The following is a 20,800-nucleotide window of genomic DNA, read 5'->3' as shown; positions in this document are numbered from 1 at the left end:
CAAGTAAGAGAGCAGTTCAAGCTCAGTGGGGGAGCATCTGCTGCAAATGCAGAAGGTCTCAGATTCAATCCCAGCTATTTCCCTGGATGGAAACCCTGAAGAACTGCTGCCTTTCAGTGTAGACGACACGGCGGAGACTGTTGTGACTTTTAGAAATATGACTTATTCACACATTTACAAACTGAGCCTCTCCTAGAGTCTTCCGACCTCCTTCCCAAAGCCTACTGTCCCAGATGTAGGAAGGAGATGGGAGAGCCATAGGACCCTGCCAGAGCCCTCACGCCTCCTTCCCAATGCCTGGTGCCCTGCTTACCCAAAGCAAGCACTTAGAATCATAGCACAGTGGTGCCTCGCAAGACGAAATTAATCCGTTCCGCGAGTCTCTTCGTCTTGCGGTTTTTTCATCTTGCAAAGCACGGCTATTAGCAGCTTAGCGGCTATTAACGGCTTAGCGGCTTTAAGAAAAAGGAAACAAACTCGCAAGAACTCGCAAGACATTTCGTCTTGCGAAGCAAGCCCATAGGGAAATTCGTCTTGCGGAACGACTCAAAAAACGGAAAACCCTTTCGTCTAGCGAGTTTTTCGTCTTGCGAGGAATTCGTCTTGCGGGGCACCACTGCATTGTAGAGTCGGTTATCTACTCCAACCCCCTGAAAGGCTTTGTGTAGGAGGTGGGATGGTGCCCCTTGGCTTGGCGACCTGTGTGTGGGAACCGGTCACACTGCCCTAAATCTTCCTCTGGACTCAGCTACATTAGTTTTAAATGCAATATAACACTGGGACACCAGATGGCACTGTAGAGTTCCGTCTTTCATCAACTTGATTTCCCATTACACATTTTCTTGAATCCTGAGCACAATAGCAGGAATTTCAGTGAAGTTGGGACACAGGCAAACCTGTTTTGCTCCATTGTTCCATTACATCATAATGATAAAAATAATAATGATAATAATTTTGTTATTTGGACACCACTCACCTTACTGGGTTGCCACAGCTACTCTGGGCAGCTACCAGCATGTACAGAGACATATTGAAGCATCAACACCTCTTAACTGCTGCCAGAATCCTCTTCCAAAATCCAGGGAAGAAACAAGAACAACCATGAGGGAATGAATAACTAAAATCTGGGCCGTACATGGTGAGAATAAGAGAGGGCAGACAAGGAAATGTCTTTGCCAAGAAATGAAGTCTTTTTAGAAGGTGCTGAAGTAAGAAGGCATAGGAGAGTATAAAGCCATTTTTGTTACTTGGAACCTTTCAATATTATTATTATTATTTGTGTTTGGAATTCATATGGAAATGTGGTCCTATTGTTTAATTCTAGATGTGCTGGTCCCGTGGGTTACCCGAGAGGTGAGGTCCAAGTCCAGTCATGGTCAAAGGTGCAATGTGGAGGCAGTCCGTAGAAGCTGAAGCTGGGTGCAGGGCAGGGAGTTGGGTGAAGTCAGGAACAGGCTTCCAAGCAGGGAGCCAGGGCTGGTCAGGAGCTCAGACAGGAAAGCAGGGCAGGGTTCAGGGAGGAACTAGGAACCAACAATGTTGCTCCCGCAACTTGGGACTGGGGCTGGCTGGCTTTTATCTGCCCCGAGGCGTAGGGCGGCCCCGATCCTCTGGTGACTCACCTCTCCTGGCCTGGAGGCGAGCACTCCTCCTGCAGGAACTTAGTTCCCTCTGCCTCTCTGCCCTGAGCCTCTGCAGCTCAGGAGAGGCTGGAGGGTTACTGGACCCAGAGGCAACCTCAGCTTCTTCTGACGGGGCTGAGAGTGGAGCACCTGCAGGCAATGGGTCCTCCATCACCTCAGGAGCCAGAGCAGACTCAGCTGGTGCTTGCACCTGAGGATATAGCACAGGTGAGGACCCTTCAAGCTCATGCCCCAGCCCCGGCTCAGCTGGTTCTGGAGGCGGGGAATCCTGTGCAGGCTGGGATCCCTCAGGTTCAGCATCTGAGTCCAAATCCCAGGCCATCACACTAGATATATTTTTCTACTTGTATTTTATTTTGATTGGCATCTGTGATTATACGTTGTCTTGTTATTGTCAGGCTGCTGCCAGCAACTCCCAGGCGGTTGCCAGGAACACACAAAGACAAGGAAATGTTTCTTACCATCCTTTTATAATTCAGTAATTACAGAGAGAGGCTACAGAACCCAGCCTCTTGGATAATGCCGTTCTCCCGAGTGAATCTCCACCCTCTACCCCCGTCTCTCCCACGTCCTCATTCATCACTTCTACAGGTGCTGCTACGCACCCTCTGTCTTTGAGCTCTTTGCTCTCTGACTTTCAAGGCTCAACAGGTTCTGGGAGAGAGGGGGTCAGGAATGCTTTCTAAAGACATTGTATCCATCAGCTGTTGCCCCCCTAGTGCTTCCTCGCCTCATCTCCCATTACTTCCCAATTTCACACACACACCCATGTGCCTCTGAGCTGTGACCTCCCTCAAGACCCTGTTGTAAATCTAAACTGTCTTCCACTTCCACCTCCCTGGAAGGGTCAAGCTGCGGAGGCCGTCTCCACCATTCCTCCTCTGCCCAGTCCTTGATAGTTATGAATTAATGTGTATGAAAGAAAGTTGAAAAGAATGAAGGATCCAGATGATGATTGACCCTGGGATCTTGATCACTAGGCAGCAATAGCCCTTCCTGGTTCTTCGGTTCCTCCCAACCCCTCCACACCCTGGAACCTCTCTGAGTCTCTTCTCTCATTCACAGAAATTCCCACCCCTCAAAAAGAATTCAGAGTCCTATTCAGAGTAGACCCATGGAAAGAAATAAACCTAATGCAGCCATGTCCATTAACTTCAATAGCACTAAATGCCACCCTCAATTATTTGTGGTCACCCACAAGGCAATGGCTCCTTAAAAATCAGCTTCAATTCAGTCATGCTTTCAGTCTAGGTTGAGTTCAGCCTGCCCCACCCATGTTCCCATAACCTGTGTGCATGAAAAGCACTGGCTGCAATTATCTGTTCCTGAGACTACTTGATGAGGACTTCAGTCAAGAGGGATCTTGAGCAGATAAGATGTTCTTTCATTGGAGGTGGGTCATATTTAGCAGTAGACTTTTTTTAAAAAAAAATCACACACACACAAAAACTTTCAATTTCAACTTTGCGAAATTATTTTGTGTTTATTCATCTGAGCAGACTGATATTTATTTCATTGCCTGCTTTCACAAATGAACTGATCAGGCCCACTTCCACAAGCAAAGATCCAGAAGAATTGTCGTAACCATTGGACGTTCACACACACGGATGTGGGCTGCTCACTGGTGTCACTCGGGGGCACAGCATTTTGCATTGATGCCACAGTTAGCCGGAAGAGTTTTACCAGACGGACAGGGTTCATTGAGTCCCACTTGGCAGAACCCTCCCAGTCTATTGCACTGGGGTGTTGTCGGTGGTTTGTCTGCAACAAAGAAACAATGAAATCTATCATTGATGGCCCTAAAGTCAGGTTCCTCACCTTCAGAAGATGTGTAGAATTGTAGAGTTTGAAGGGTTCGAAATAACATCTAGCCCTACCCCAGTGTCTCTATTTTCCAGGGACATCCCTGATTTAAAGAAGCCGTCCTGGTTTCTGATTTGATCCCAGAATATCCCACTTTTCCTTAGGACGTCCCTATTTTCATTGGATAAATGTTGGAGCATATGGAGTTATCCAGCACCCAAGTCGTCTGAAGTTTTTATAATATTTAATGTTTTATTATGTGTATATCTGTCTATCTATCTATCCATCTATAAACCTTTCCACCAGAGCGATACCTATTTATTTACTTGCACTTTGAAGAGCCTTTGAACTGCTAGGTTGGCAGGAGCAGGGACCGAGCAACGGGAGCTCACCCCGTCGCGGGGATTCGAACCGCCGACCCTCTGATCGGCAAGCCCTAGGCTCTGTGGTTGAGACCACAGTGCCACCCGCATGGGTAGACCAGTTTAAAAAGTCCAGGACACCAATTTTCATGGCCTTCTAGTGACTATGGTGGGTCAGTTACTAGAATTAATGTATTTAGCTTTAACTGTGGCAGTGTGTACTCAATTCTGATATAACTAAGCCTCATGGAGAAAAATACACATCAGAAGGCTCAGTTTGGTCACTAGATGCAGAACCTAGAACTGCAGCTTGAGAACCGAATCATACTTTGTATTACTAAGAATTGGGTTAGTATGTCCTGAGAATAGTATCAGCTACTCTGATTTATAAAGTGATTGATCACTGTTTCCTTTAGCACAAGCAAAGCCTTGCTTCTGCTTCCTCCAGTGAAGATCTAGAGCGTAGATCAGGAAATCAGAATGAAAAAGCAGGATTAAAAATGAACAAACATTCCCCCTTGTTAGCATGACCAACTCGTTGGGTTTCACTTACTCTTGCAGCAGTTTCCATTAATGCCACACATGGCTGGAATATAACCATAGGGACATTTCAGAGTTAGTGGCACCTGGCAATATCCTCCCAGTTCTTCGCAGCTTTTGGCAGGTTGCCCTGTCAAAAGAGAGGGACGTAAATTGTCATTATTTGAAAAGACTTCTTGTACAAAAAAGAAAGGGGGGGACATTAATTGGTTGACAACATTTTGTTTTGAGCATTGGAATAGCACTGTCAAGTATGAGACCCAGGCTGATTTGGTGGTTAGCGTGTCAGACTAGGGCCTGGGAGACAAGGGTTCAAATCCTCACTCAGACATAAAGCTCACTGGGTGGCCTTGTCACTCACAGCCTGATCTAAGTCGCAGGGTTTATTCAAGGAAGGGGCTGGGCCCCCCAAAAAAGTTTGGCAGCGGCCATGAGCACACACATGTCATGTGGCCCTGGACCACCTCAGTCATGGTGGCAAGGCAGCATGCCAAACTGATTCTATACATCTTGTTAGGGAATCATTCTGACAGAAACAAGTAGAAGGTTCCAGAAGGTTCCAGACCTTTCCTTTATATATGGGAGTGGCACTCTGAGCTTTATTAGAATCAACTGGACGTGCCAATAAAAAGAAGACCACTCAGATTCGGTTTTGCAGTTGCCTGACGGCAGACGTTTGTCCAAAGAGTGCTGCCTGTAAAAGCTGCTGACGGACTGTTCCTGTAATTTACAATGTACTGGAGATAAGAGTGGCTTTGTCTGAAAGTGCGCTGTTAATTGATGTTTTTTTTAACAATTGGAAAATATTCTTTGCTATCATAGTGCTTGTACCCGGTCTGGGAATACAATCTCTATACCGTGACTTCACAGAGTTTAGTGAGTCATCTTTCAAACAACTTTTTGTTATTGTCCACAGCTTCTGGGGAGAAGATTACTCTGCTAAACAATTGAAAGAGGTTTTACCTACACTAAGGGTACCAGACGTCCCCGTTTCCCGGGGACAGTCCCCGGATTTACACATCAGTCCCCATACAAAATCCATTGAAGTTGAAAAGTGTCCCTGGATTCATTGAAAGAAATTGGGTAACCTTATGTAAAGAAAAAGAAGGTACTTTGTATCATACGTGGTGGGAATGTAGAGAAGTTGAAAAAATCTGGGAGATGATATATAATGAGTTGGGAAAGATGTTTAAAATGACATTTGTAAAAAAAATCAGAAGCATTTTTGTTAGGGATTTTAGGACGAGATCTGCCAAGAAAAACAAAGAACTTATTTATGTATGCGACAACAGCGGCAAGAGTCTTGTTAGCACAAAGATGGAAGAATGAGGAAATCCCAACGAAAAAACCATGGCAAGAAAAACTGATGAGGTATGCGGAATGGACAAAGTTTACATATAAACTACGTGAGAAGGACAACAGTGACTTCAAGGAAGAATGGGAACTTTTTACATACTACTTAAGGAGACAACAAAATGATTTGGACTCCTTGGCAGGCTTCGAGTAAACATCCACAAATTTATTAGTAGAACATATGATGGATAAGGTAATGATATGCACAATTCTACGATATGCAGAGAAAAATATGTATAAACAAACCAGAGACAGGAACTGAGGGAAGTCTCTGGGGGGGGGGGATAAAAGGGGGGGTGTGATTGGTTATGTTGATTGATAATTTGTGTTGTTAACATTTTTCAATAAAAATATATTTTTTGAAAAAAAGAAAAAAATCTGGTAACCTTAACCTTCACTCAAGTATCTGTGCAGGGAAAGTGTGTGGACGGTAACCTTTTAGATCTGTCCACAGGGGCATAGTCTCTTTGAAAGTGATTTTTTCTGGAATCTCCTCTGTAGTACTGCTGATAGGAGCACATTCAGTCTCGCTAGGATGTACACCCTACGTTGATCTGGGTGAGTCAGGTGGCAGAGATAAGTCAGACAGCTCTCCCTCTCTGGCTTCTGCCTGCAGCCTGCGTATTCTTCAGCTCACATCCAACTGTGCTGGCTACTGCCTTTCTCACTACCAGCCAGGTGAGGAGGGGGAAAGGCCCACCCATTTGCCCAGGGAACACCATCACTTCTCTGGTTATACTCATTGGGTCTTTAGGTGGCAACTATGGTGGTCATTCTCTCACAAAGAAGCTTGTCTGGCTAGTTCAGCAATGAAATCCTCCATTAGATTTCTACCCTTGCTGAATCCAGCAATCAGAAAGGACTTGGGCATCATGTGCACTAACCCCTCCAAACTCACAACAATATATCTGTATCTGAAGAAGTGTGCATGCACACAAAAGCTCATACCCAGAACAAATTTAGATGGTCCCTAAGGTGCTATTTCAATTGTGTCAGACCAACACTGCTACCTGCCTGAACAACATAAATGACCACGATGATACCTGGGGTGGGCTTCAGTCTGTAACGTTGCTGCTTTCACAAAAGTCATCTATTCAAATACAGTTTTATTATGAAATGCGTTCCTTCTTTACCACCCCTATTTCGGCAGCCACACGGGATAGGAAGCTCTCTTATACACAGTCACACTAGTTCAGAATTGTCTACACTGAGAGGCAGCAGATCTCCAGGGGTTCTGGCAGGGGAAAAACCCAGCACTTTGCAGAAACACCTGCAGTTGAACCTGAGACCTTCTGCATTTGCAGCAGATTCTCCCCCACCTGAGCTTGAACTGCTCTCTTACCTGCAACAACGTGGAAGAAGATGAAGACCAGAGCAAAGCTCAGGTAAAGGAACCTCATGGCTGGAGTTGTCTCTCAGATCTTTGCCCAAGGGAAGACGCTCTAAGGCAGAAGGAAGTCGAGTTTGGATGGAACAAGGAGGTTCTCTTTATTTATAGTGTTGCAGTGCAACATCAAAGAGATGTTGAAACATACATTTGCTCATCTGGGTGGAGAAAGCTGCAAACAGGTTTTTCCAGTAACTCGGCATCTGAACCCTCCAGGCCCTTTTCTCTTAACTCATCCTAAGCTATTTATTTCTCTTCCTAAGATTTACCCGCAGAACCACCTTTCTCATATGTTCACAATCTGTCCTGTGCTCCAGGCCCTGATGTTTTATTTCCATAACAATTAGCAGATTTCCTGTAATCTCAACTTCACAACACCTAAATGGAAAGGAAGTGAAATAGTTTTGCTGTAACGCAGTTTGATGCAACCTCTTGTGGTTGGACTGCAATTGCAATACCTACCAAGAAAGAAACTTTTCAGTGTGCTTTTCTCCTGATCTGCACATTTTGTGCTTGTTTTTGTGATGCACAAGGTTTTATGTACACTTTCTCCATTATGCGGTTTTTTATGAAAAATAGGTGATTTTATTCCATCATCCATAAGAAGATTTCACCATCACTGAAATATTGCCAGATCTGACCCTCAGTTCTGAAGGTACATTGTGGCTTTTAGAAATATGATTTATTCACCTATTTACAACTTAGGTCTGTATGGAGGGGGTCCAGAACTCACAGCATGGCCCAGAAAAAGGTGGTCAATGCAGTACTCACTATAGAACACAATTAAAAACTGCATAAAAAGAAACATGGTCTTTGCTTGTTTGATTCCGTATCTATTGGTGTTACGACCACAGCAAACTAGGGCAAGTTCTTAAAGAAATGGGTGTGCCTGATCACCTCATCTCTCTCCTGAGAAATCTCTATGTAGGACAAGAAGCTACACTTAGAACTGGATATGGAACAACTAATTGGTTCAAAATTGGGAAAGGAGTATGACAAGGCTGTATATTATCTCCCTGCTTTTTTAATTTATATGCAAAATTTATCATGCAAAACGCTGGATGAATCCCAAGCCGGAATTAAGATGGCCGGAAGAAATATCAACAACCTCAGATATGCAGATGACACAACCTTGCTGGCAAAAAGTGAGGAGGAATTCAAGAACCTTTTATTGAGGGTGAAAGAGGAGAGTGCAAAATATGGTATGAATCTCAACATCAAAAAAACTAAGATCATGGCCACTGGACCCATCACCTCCTGGCAAACACAAGGGGAAGAAATGGAGGCCGTGAGAGATTTTACTTTCTTGGGCTCCATGATCACTGCAGATGGTGACAGCAGTCACGAAATTAAAAGACGCCTGCTTCTTGGGAGAAAAGCAATAACAAACCTAGACAGCATCCTAAAAAGCATAGACATCACCTTGCCAACAAAGGCCCGTGAAGTTAAAGCTATGGTTTTCCCCGTAGTGATGTATGGAAATGAGAGCTGGACCATAAAGAAGGCTGATCACCAAAGAATTAATGCTTTTGACTTATGGTGATGGAGGAGACTCTTGAGAGTCCCATGGACTGCAAGAGGTTCAAACCTATCTATTGTTAAGGAAATCAGCCCTGAGTGCTCACTGGAAGGACAGATCGTGAAGCTGAGGCTCCAATATTTTGGCCACCTCATGAGAAGAGAAAAGACTCCCTGGAAAAGACCTTGATGTTTGGAAAGATGGAGGGCACAAGGAGAAGGGGACGACAGAGGACGAGGTGGTTGGACAGTGTTCTCGAAGCTACAAACATGAGTTTGACCAAACTGTGGGAGGCAGTTGAAGACAGGAGTGCCTGGCATGCTCTGGTCCATGGGGTCACGAAGAGGTGGACACAACTAAATGACTAAACAACAACAAGGTTGGCCAAGGCTGGCAATGCTCGATGGCAAAGGTTTTCCTTTGCTTGTTCTGCAAAGGCTCTTCATCCCCTCCCTCTGTGAACTTAAGAGCATAGGAAGTGCTTTGCTGGATCAAGCCAAGGGCCCATCCAGCATCCAGCTGTATTGTTTTTAACACTTGATTGGAAGCTCCCCAGAGTGGCTGGGGAAACTCATCCAGATGGGCGGGGTATAAATAAATTATTATTATTATTATTATTATTATTATTATTATTATTATTATTATGTGCATTTGGCCAGCCAGACCCACAAGCAGGATACATGTACAGGAGCCCTCTCCCCTCCTGCAACTTCCAGTAATGGAGATTGAGAAGCATCACTGTCTCCAGCTGTGAAGGCAGAGCAAAGCCATCGTGGCTGCTAGCCATTGGTAGTCCTCCTCCTCCACCCTCTTTTAAAGCCATCCCAGCTGGTGGCCATCACTGGCAGGGAGTTCCACAGTTTAACCATGAGCTGTGGAGTAAGTCTTTCCATTTCTCTGTCCTGAAACTTCCAAAACAAAAAAAATTCCTTCCAGTAGCACCTTAAAGACCAACTAAGTTAGTTCTTGGTATGAGCTTTCTTGTGCATGCACACTTCTTCAGATACACTGAAACAGAAGTTGCCAGATCCTTCTATATAGTGAGAAGGTGGGGAGGGGTATTACTCAGAAGGGTGGTGGGAATGGGTGATTGGCAGATAGCTGTGATGAGCCTGTTGACGACTCTTAACGACTGCAATAGGTCTTACAGGAAAAAGCAAGGGGTGAGAAGGTGAAAAATGGCTTTGTCATGTATAATGAGATAAGAATCCAATGTCTTTGTTCAGACCAGGTCTCTCCATGGTTTTAAGTTTGGTAATGAGTTGCAATTCAGCAGCTTCTCTTTCCATTCTATTTCTGAAATTCCTTTGTAGTAAAACAGCTACTTTGAGATCTTGTATAGAATGTCCTGGGAGATTGAAGTGTTCTCCTACTGGTTTCTCTGTCTTGTGATTCTTGATGTCAGATTTATGTCCGTTTATTCATTGGCGTAAGGTTTGGCCTGTTTGTCCAATATAGAGAGCTGAAGGACACTGTTGGCATTTGATGGCATACACAATGTTAGACGATGAGCAATTAAATAGTCCAGAGATGGTGTGTGTGATGTTGTTGGGGCCAGTAATGGTGTTGTCCGGGTGGATGTGGCAGCAAAGTTGGCATCTGGGTTTATTGCAGGCTCTGGTGCCAGTGTCCGTGTTAAGTCTGGTTGTAGTATTATTGTGGGTTAGGAGTTGTTTAAGATTGGGTGGCTGTCTGTAGGCAATGAAAGGTCTTCCTCCCAGAGCTTGAGAAAGAGAACTGTCATTGTCCAGGAGAGGTTGTAGATCTCTGATGATGCGTTGTACTGTTTTAACTTGGGAGCTGTATGTGATGACTGTAACTATCTGTAACTGAAACTTCCAGCGTTCATTGGATGTCCACAGGTTCTAGCCTTATGAGCAAGATGGACAAACTTCCCTTTATCCACCTTCTCCACAGATAGAGGGTCCTCATTGACCCACAAAGCAATCCCATCACAGCTCGTCCTGCCCTGTCCCAATTCTTCCCCTCATCTACAGAACAATGACCCAGGATGCAAAGACTCACTCACATGCTTTGATATCACACACCCCACGGCACGCCCTTGGACAGGTCTGCACAGATCAGAGAAATCGGCACCAGGTGAGATCTCCCTGCCATCGTTCCACATTTTCATAAAGCCATTCTCGCATGAAAGAAGTAAATGGAAAATGAAACCATAAGAAGAAATTAAAGAATATGTTAATGATTGGTTACATTGCCGCCAGGTCAATGAAATGTTTAAACAGGACTCTAAAGAAAAAGGATTTGATGAAAGTGGATCAAAGTTTGAATTAGAGATATTAAGTAATGATTCTAAAATTTTGTCTAAAATGTATAAACTGCTGCTTGAATGGCATTTGAAGGACGAGGAGGTTAAGTCGGTTATGATTCACTGGGCCAAAGATTTTGGGTATAATATACAGCTGAGTGATTGGGTAAAATTATGGAAGGAAGGTTTAAAATTTACTGCATGCAATGCTCTAAAAGAAAATGTGATGAAAATGATGTATAGATGGTATATTACACCTGTTATGTTAGCGAAAATGTATAAAGTCAGTAATAAATGTTGGAAATGTAAAGAAAATGAGGGAACATTTTATCACATGTGGTGGGAATGTAAAAAGGTGAAATGCTTCTGGGAGATGATATATAATGTGTTGAAAAAAATGTTGAAATATACATTCATAAAGAAACCAGAAGCATTTTTACTGGGCATTGTTGGGAGTGATATAAACAGAAAGGAATGCAAGCTTTTTTTATATGCAATAACAGCAGCAAGAATATTATTGGCCCAAAAATGGAAGCAAGAAGAATTACTGACGATTGAAGAATGGAGGATGAAGTTATTGGACTATGCAGAACTAGATAAACTAACAGGAAGGATTCAAAACCGGCGGGACCAGAAATTCACGGAAGAAATTTACGGGCTATTTGAAAAGTATTTGTGAAGAGCAGACGACGTTTGTAGGTTTGCAAGAGGTTTTGTGAGGAGTATTTTTGGAATATTTTTGCAAAAATGGAGAAGGAGGGGGTGATATTTTAAGAGATGTAAAGGCAATATAAAGTTAAGAAATGCATAAGAAGTGGTTAAAACGGTGGATCATCAGAGGTGTTGATGGAAGTCTAAAAAGATTTTATAAGTGATAAGTTTTGTGGTACATTTTATAGTTTATATGTTAAAATCAATAAAAATTATATATATAAAAAAAGCCATCCCCGCATGCAGGGGAAGAGAGGTGGCGCAACACAGCCTCTCCTGCCTCATGGCTGTGCTGCATCCTTCATCTTTGCATGAGCATCTATGAGGACCAGGAATGATGGTGGCAATTCTCCGTCTTCCCTGCAAGGACAGCTGTTGCCCACTCAGCTTCTGCTCAATTCCACCACAGCAGTCCAGAGAGGAAACCCAAGTTTCCCTGGGTTCCTTGTACCTGGCGTTGAGAGAGCCCTGGCTGATCGTGTCCCCCTTGCCCAGAAGCTCGTCGTCACTGTGATAATACATCTTGTCCTCTTCTTGCCTGTGTGGATGGGTGGCAACAACAGGAATGGGATTACCCAAGTTTTACCTGTCTCTTTGAGCACCGGAAGGCAGCAGGGATTGGCGATGGCATTAGAGGTTACCGCCCACACAATTCTGCTGCACTTTTCTGCTTGTGTGGTGGCACCTCATTAAACATGGTGCCTGGTGTGCTCTGGTCCATGGGGTCACGAAGAGTCGGACATGACTAAAGGACTAAACAACAACAACAATGTACTAAGCTTGGATCCTAGAACAATAGGCAAGTAGGATCCTAGAATGCAACAACTGATTGGCTTGCAGCAGCAGCCCAATCAGACCCCAGGAGGACGTTAATCAGCCTATCAAGCTGGTAGGATCCTAGAATGCAACAACTGATTGGCCTGCAGTAGCAGCCCAATCAGGCTCCAGGAGGAAAGCAGAGTCAGCCAATCAGACGGGACTCATTGTGTAAATAATGTACAGTGGTACCTCGGGATGCGACCGGGATCCGTTCCAGAGCCCCGTTCTCACCCCGAACAGAATGTAAGACGCAATAGCGTGTCTGCACATGCGCGGGTCACGTTTCGATGCTCCTGCGCATGCGTGTGAGGTCATTTTGACCATCTGCGCATGCGCGAGCTGCGAAACCCAGAAGTAACACACTCCATTACTTCCAGGTCACCGCGGAGCGCAACCCGAAAGCGCTCAACCCGAAGCGTATTTATCCCGAGGTATGACTGTAGGTTATGCCTGAGGTTTGGGGGGAAATTCAATCACTGTTTTACAAGCTGCAATAAAGAGCATGAAATCACCGCAGGACTCTAAGTATATTTCAATTTGCAGGTGCGAGGTGTGTCACTTCATGACTTCCCCTTGCTGTGAGTCTGGAAGGGGATGGTTTATAGAGATAGAACAAACAAGCACTTTAACGTAGTCTGTCAGGATTTCACTCCTCCCGTTGCTGGTTATGTGTCTGTTATGTCACATGCCCATGTTTACTTTCCTAGGCTTGGAAAGTGTGGGAACAGAAGTTGGCCTTATCTCTTCTGCTCTGCTGTGTTGTGTTCCTTTTTCTGTTCTGTTCTCTCTCAGAGCTAGAGTGAGAGGACACCATGAACGTTTGTCCTGTAAATACTGCTTAATAAACACTTAGAATGAGCACGCCAATCTCCACTTCGTTTCTGCTGATCTCTGCTGAGTGTGTGTGCACATAGGCATCTGCTATGTGTCCCTGGAGCGCTCCAGGACTGATGATTTTGGACATTCCAGAGCTGTGCAACATCAGGAAGATGCCGGAGAGGTTTGTCTCATCCCAGGGGCTGCGTATTCTGACAGTCTGAACTTCATTTAAATCCTTTAAAAACATGTTACTCATAATGAGAGAAGATAGAATTTAATATATGTAGACTCAGCTACATTAGTTTTTTGTTTGGGTTTTTAAAGCGTTTTAAATGCATTGTAACACTGTGACACCAGATGGCACTGTAGAGTTCCATCTTTTGCCAACGTGATTTCTTCCTGGTGCTTCCTCCTTCTCCTCCTCTCCCATTATTTCCCAATCCCCCCCCCCATGTGCCTCTGAGCTGTGACCTCCCTCAAGACCCTGTTGTAAATCTAAACTGTCTTCCACTTCCACCTCCCTGGAAGGGTCAAGCTGCGGAGGCCGTCTCCACCATTCCTCCTCTGCCTAGTCCCTGACAGTTATGAATTAATGTGTATGAATGAAAGTTGAAAAGAATGAAAGACCCAGATGATGATTGAACCTGGGATCTTGATCACTAGGCAGCAGTAGCCCTTCCTGAATCTACAGTTCCTCCCCGCACTCCCTGGAACCTCTCTGAGTCCCTTCTCTCATTCACAGAAATTCCCACCCCTAAAAAAAAATCTGAGTCCTACTCAGAGTAGACCCACGGAAAGAAATAAACCTAATGCAGCCATGTCCATTAACTTCAATAGCACTAAATGCCACCCTCAATTATTTGTGGTCACCCACAAGGCAATGGCTCCTTAAAAATCAGCTTCAATTCAGTCATGCTTTCAGTCTGGGTTGAGTTCAGCCTGTCCCGCCCATGTTCCCATAACCTGTGTGCATGAAAAGCACTGGCTGCAATTATCTGTTCCTGAGACCAGTTGATGAGGACTTCAGTCAAGAGGGATCTTGAGCAGATAAGATGTTCTTTCTTTGGAGTTGGGTCATATTTAGCAGTAGACACTTTTTAAAAAGAAAACAAAAAAAACCACATTCTATTTCGACTTTGTGAAATTATTTTGTGTTTATTCATCTGAGCAGACTGATATTTATTTCATTGTTTGCTTTCACACATGGGCAGATCTGCTCCACTTCCACAAGCAAAGATTGAGAAGAACTGGCATAGCCATCGGATGTTTACAACCATGGAGGTGAGCTGCACGCTGGTGTCACTTGGGGGCACAGCATTTTGCATTGATGCCACAGTTAGCCGGAAGAGTTGTACCAGAAGGACAGAGTTCACTGAGTCCCTCTTGGCAGAACCCTCCCAGTGTATCGCACTGGGGTGTTGTCGGTGGTTTGTCTGCAACAAAGAAACAATGAAATCTATCATTGATGGCCCTAAAGTCAGGTTCCTCACCTTCAGAAGATGTGTAGAATTGTAGAGTTTGACGGCTTCGAAATAACATCTAGCCCTACCCCAGTGTCCCTATTTTCCAGGGATATCCCTGATTTAGAGAAGCCGTCCTGGTTTCTGATTTGATCCTGGAATATCCCACTTTTCCTTAGGTAAAGAGATCCCTGACCATTAGGTCCAGTCGCGGACAACTCTGGGGTTGTGGCGTTCATCTCGCTTTACTGACATCTTCCGGGTCATGTGGCCAGCATAACTAAGCCGCTTCTGGCAAACCAGAACAGCGCACAGAAACGCTGTTTACCTTCCCACTGGAGTGGTACCTATTTATCCACTTGCACTTTGACGTGCTTTCGAACTGCTAGGTTGGCAGGAGCAGGGACCGAGCAACGGGAGCTCACCCTGTCACGGGGATTCAAACCGCCGACCTTCTGAATGGCAAGTCCTAGGCTCTGTGGTTTAACCCACAGCACCACCAACGTCCCCCACTTTTCCTTAGGATGTCTCTATTTTCATTAGAGAAATGTTCGGAGGGTATGGGTATCCAGCACCTGAGCCATCTGAAGTTTTTATAACATTTAATGTTTTATAATGTTTTTTTAATATATTTTGGAAGCTGCCAAGAGTGATGGGCAACCCAATAAGATGTGTGGGGTACACATAGTTAAATTATCATGATGGAATGGGACGTCTCTATTTTCATTGGAGAAATGTTGGAGGGTATGCTACCCTGAAATGCAGGAATCTGTAGCAGACAGGGAAGAAGGTGTGCAGGCATAGTCCCAGAAGACCTCTTTAGTGGGGCAGCAGAGCTGAAAAGAATGCTGGCAAGCAATGTGCCCTTTTGGTTTCAGATAGTACATGGGTAGACCAGTTTAAAAAGCCCAAGATCCAATTTTCAATGCTCTCTAGTGGCTATGATGGCTCATTTACCAGAATTAATGTATTTAGCATTAGCTCTGGAAGTGTGTACAGTGGAACCTCGGGTTGCAGACGTAATCCGTGACGAAGACACGTCTGCAACCCACAGTGTTCGTAACCCGCAGCGCCGTGTCTGTGCACACACGTGATGCAATTTGCTGCTTCTGTGCATTTCTGTGAAGCATGATTTAACGCTTCTGCGCATGTGCGAGCAGCGATACCCGGAAGTAACTCTTCCAGTACTTCTCAGTTTCCCACGGTCCCGAACCTGAAAACACGTAACCCGAAGTGTTTGCAACCTGAGGTACCACTGTACTAGATTCTGACGAAACTAAGCCTCATGGAGAAAAATACACATTAGAAAGTTCAGTTTGGTCACTAGATGCAGAACCTGGAACTGCAGCTTGAGAACTGAATCATACTTTGTACTACAGTGGTACCTCGGGTTACATACGCTTCAGGTTACATACGCTTCAGGTTACAGACTCCGCTAACCCAGAAATAGTGCTTCGGGTTAAGAACTTTGCTTCAGGATGAGAACAGAAATCGTGCTCTGGCGGCACAGCAGCAGCAGGAGGCCCCATTAGCTAAAGTGGTGCTTCAGGTTAAGAACAGTTTCAGGTTAAGAATGGACCTCCGGAACGAATTAAGTACTTAACCCAAGGTACCACTGTACTAAGAATAGGGTTAGTATGCCCTGAGAATATTATCAGCTATTCTGATTTATAAAGTGATTGACCACTGTTTCCTTTAGCACAAGCCCTGCTGCTGTTTCCTCCAGTGAAGATCTAGAGTGTAGATCGGGAAATCAGGGTGAAAAACCAGGATTAAAAATGAACAAACATTCCCCCTTGTTAGCATGACCAACTCATTGGATTTCACTTACTCTTGCAGCAGATTCCATTAATGCCACAGTTGGCTGGAATATTTCCATAGGGACAATTCAGAGTTAGTGGTACCTGGCAATATCCTCCCAGTTCTCCGCAGCTTGGTTGCCCTGTCAAAAGAGAGGGACGTAAATTGTCATTATTTGAAAAGACTTCTTGTGCAAAAAAAAAAAAAAGGACATTAATTAGACTGACAACATTTTGTTTTGAGCATTGGAACAGCATTTTCAAGAATGCGACCCAGGCTAATGTAGTGGTTAGCGTGTCAAACTAAGGTCTGGGTTCAAATCCTCACTCCCTGGGTGGCCTTGGGCCAGTCACTCACTCTCAGCCTGATCTACCTCACAGGATTTCTTCAAGGAAGGGACTGGGATCCCAAAATAAGTTCTGCAGCGGCCATGCGCACACACCTTAGTGACGTCATGTGTCCTGGGGGGCCCTCCCCCGGACGTGGGGGGGCAAGGCAGCATGCCAAAACTGATTCTATATGATCTGTCCACAGGGGCATAGTCTCTCTGAAAGGGATATTTTCTGGAATCTCCTCTGTAGTACTGCTGATAGGAGCACATTCAGTCCCGCTAGGATGTATGCCCTGCGTTGATCTGGGTGAATCAGGTGGCAGAGATAAGGCAGACAGCTGTCCCTCTCTGATTTCTGCCTGCAACCTGCGTATTCTTCAGCTCACATCCAAGTGTGGTGGCTACTGCCCTTCTCGCTACCAGCCAAGTGAGGAGGGGGAAAGGCCCACCCATTGGCCCAGAGAACACCATCACTTCTTTGGTTATACTCATTGGGTCTTTAGGTGGCAACTATGGTGGTCATTCTCTCACAAAGAAGCTTGTCTGGCTAGTTCAGCAATTAAATCCTCCTTTAGCTTTCTACCCTTGCTTAACCCAGCAATCAGAAAGAACTTGGGCATCATGTACACTAACCCCTCCAAACTCACAACAATATATCAGTTATCTGAAGAAGTGTGCATGCACACGAAAGCTTATACCCAGAACAAACTTAGTTGGTCTCTAAGGTGCTACTGGACAATTGTTTATTTATTTATTTATTTATTTATTTATTTATTTATTTATTTATTTATTTATTTATTTCGACTACAGCAGACCAACACGGCTACCTACCTGAACAATATAAATGACCATGATGGAACATGGAGTGTGCCTCAGTCTGTAGCCTGAACGTTGCTGCTTTCGCAAAAGTCATTTATTCAGATTCAGTTTTATTGTGAAATGCTTTCCTTCTTCACCACCCCTATTTCGGCAGCCACACAGGATAGGATGCTCTCTTATACGCAGTCACACTAGTTCAGAATTGTCTACACTGAGAGGCAGCAGATCTCCAGGGTCTCTGGCAGGGGAAAAACCCAGCACGTTGCAGAAACACCTGCAGTTGAACCTGAGACCTTCTGCATTTGCACCAGAGTCTCCCCCACCTGAGCGTGAACTGCTTTCTTACCTGCAACAACGTGGAAGAGGATGAAGACCAGAGCAAAGCTCAGGTGGAGGAACCTCATGGCTGGAGTTGTCTCTCAGATCTTTGCCCAAGGGAAGACGCTCTAAAGCAGAAGGAAGTCGAGTTTGGATGGAACAAGGAGGTTCTCTTTATTTATAGTGTTTACTTATAGGTATTTCCAGCAACTGTCAGCATCTGAACCCTACAAGCTCCTTTTCTCTTAACTCATCCTAGAGCATTTATCTTTATATTTATTTACCCGCAGAACCACCTTTCTCATAAGTTCACAATCTGTCCTGCGCTCCAGGCCATGCTGTTTTATTTCCATAACAATTAACAGATTTCCTGTAATCTCATGATTACATCTTTGCAGCACCTACGTAAATGGAAAGTGGAATGTCACTTAAGAGCTTTGCTGTAATGCAGTTTGACGCAAACTCTTGTGCTTGGACTGTTCAGTTCAAGTGCAATCGCAATACCTACCAAGAAAGAAACTTTTCAGTGTGCTTTTCTCCTGATCTGCACATTTTTAGATGCATTTTAATATGCTTGTTTTGGTGATGCACAAGGTTATATGTACACCTTCTCCATTATGCGGTTTTTTAAGAAAAACAAAATAGTGATTTTGTTCCATCATCCATAAGAAGATTTCACCATCACTGAAATCTTGCCAAATCTGACCCTCAGTTCCAAGGCTTTGAATGGACAGAAATCACTAACGCTCCACAATCATTGCTTTACAAAACATCTGGGGGACACCAAGCTGTCAAAGGCTGCTCAATCAAGTCCTTATTCTCGTCATCCTTTCCTCCTAAGCCAAGAACATCCTCACAGCCTAACCCTTTCTTCATAAAAAGTGTATTTTTACCATTGCACATAAATGGCGAGGAGGTGGAGAGGGTTGGTAGTTTTAAATACCTGGGCATTTATATCTCTGAGGACCTCTCATGGACTGCAAATATTAATATGGTTGTGAGGAAGGTGCAGGGGAGGTTGTATTTCCTGAGAATGCTCAGGGGACTGAATCTATCTCAGCACCTACTTCTGTCCTATTATCACAGTACCATCGAGAGTGTCTTAACCTATAGTATATTATCGTGGTATGGGAGCAGCTCTGAAACGGATAAAAAAGCTTTACAGAGAATAATTAAAATTGCCCAGAATGTTATTGGGCTCCAACTACCAACCCTGGATGAGATCTTCACGTCTCGCACTTTGAAGAAGTCACACAATATCCTGAGAGATCCCACCCATCCTGCTCACAACTTCTTTGAACTGTTGCCTTCGGGCAGAAGATATAGGACAATGAAAACACGAACCACACGCCTTCTGAATAGTTTCTATCCAAGAGCTCTGATTGCACTAAATAATGATCTCAGGGCCAGTTGCAAGAAATAGCAAGCAGGGAGTAGGAAGGAATGAGATAGGTTTTAGGTTATGTTATGCCTTTAATAGGTTATGTTATATTCTGGATTATGTTATGTTTTTATAGATTATGTCTGAATAGGATGAGAGTGTTGGAGATACGTGCAAATGTGTATGTGAACCCGGTCTTTGGGTGGGTGTTTGATTTTCGTTGTTGTGTATACTGTGTATATACGGACAATGACAATAAATTTATCTATCTATAAAAGAGGTTAGTGTCATGACCAAATTGCTTCTTATCACCTGTACATTATGCAATCAAGCAGACAAACCACATTTTTCTACATCTTAATGGATGTTCCTTGTTCACTTGTCTTGAGAAGCCTTGGTCCCAGGGGCAGTGCCTAAACGAACAATGTGATCTGTGATTAAAAACTTGTGAAAACGGGAGCTGCATTACCATGAGGCAAGGTCAGATGGCCACCTGTCAGAGATTCTTTGGGTTCTTTTTTTTTCAATTTTCATTTATTTAATTATACTTTTCACTAATTTTATACATTTCACTTATTTTACAATCCTTTTGACATTTCAAAACTTGACTTCCTTCCCCCTCTTTCTGCGGTTCCTTAAATTTATTTTTAATATCTTCTGCATACTCAAATTAACCAAATTTGCTCATTTATTTCATCTTCTTTAAATATATAAAGGTAAAGGGACCCCTGACTGTTAGGTCCAGTCGTGACCGACTCTGGGGTTGCAGCGCTCATCTCGCTTTTTTGGCCGAGGGAGCCGGCGTTTGTCCGCAGACAGCTTCCGGGTCATGTGGCCAGCATGACTAAGCCGCTTCTGGCGAACCAGAGCAGCACATGGAAACGCCATTTACCTTCCCGCCGGAGCGGTACCTATGTATCTACTTGCACTTTGATGTGCTTTCAAACTGCTAGGTTGGCAGGAGCAGGGACCGAGCAACCGGAGCTCACCCCGTCGCAGGGATTCGAACCGCCGACCTTCTGATCGGCAAGTCCTAGGCTCTGTGGTTTAACCCACAGTGTCACCCGCGTCCCTTTTTAAATATATACTCAGTGCTTTTTTCTGGGGGTACGCAGGCGTATGCATACACCTAAACATTTTGTGAATCTAAGTTTGGCCTCATTGAGGAGCAGTATTTCAATATGAGTAGGAAAATGAGAGTAGCCTTAGACATTTTTAAAGAAAAAAGCACTCCTTATACTCTTATAAAGCTGCAGGTTATTACAGTAATCCTGTCAATGCTTTTATCTGTTTATAATTTATCTGTAAATATTCAGTAAACCATTTCCATTCTTTCATCTAAAATGTTATCTTGATTTCTTATTCTTCCGGGATTCTTTAGTTGTGTTTCCTACTTTGCAGGGGGTTGGACTAGATGACCATTGGGGTCCCTTCCAACTCTATAATTATATGATTCTAAAGTGAGT

The 20,800-nt window shown here is 44.1% G+C and overlaps 1 protein-coding gene across 3 annotated transcripts in view; it reads right to left on the bottom strand.

The window, feature by feature from the left end:
• LOC144327138 (uncharacterized) overlaps positions 1-18,089 on the bottom strand; it is a 53,109-nt gene extending 35,020 nt beyond the window's left edge. Inside the window, exons 1-3 of one of the 3 annotated variants that reach the window (XM_077925325.1) lie at positions 17,982-18,089; positions 4,362-4,478; positions 3,094-3,404 (exon numbers count right to left, since the gene is read on the bottom strand). In XM_077925325.1, the coding sequence (XP_077781451.1) occupies positions 3,271-3,404; positions 4,362-4,478; positions 17,982-18,039 (309 nt within the window). In that variant the 5' untranslated portion in view covers positions 18,040-18,089 and the 3' untranslated portion in view covers positions 3,094-3,270. Of the gene's footprint in view, positions 1-3,093; positions 3,405-4,361; positions 4,479-7,043; positions 7,227-17,981 lie in introns of those variants that run through there. The other 2 variants (XM_077925323.1, XM_077925324.1) reach the window with 2 other exon arrangements.
• Positions 18,090-20,800: the final 2,711 nt, after the last annotated feature.

This window comes from Podarcis muralis, chromosome 3 (assembly GCF_964188315.1).
Source record: "Podarcis muralis chromosome 3, rPodMur119.hap1.1, whole genome shotgun sequence".
Lineage (NCBI taxonomy): Eukaryota > Metazoa > Chordata > Lepidosauria > Squamata > Lacertidae > Podarcis > Podarcis muralis.
Note: the sequence above shows the minus strand (reverse complement) of the source record. Positions and strands in the feature narration are given on the sequence as shown.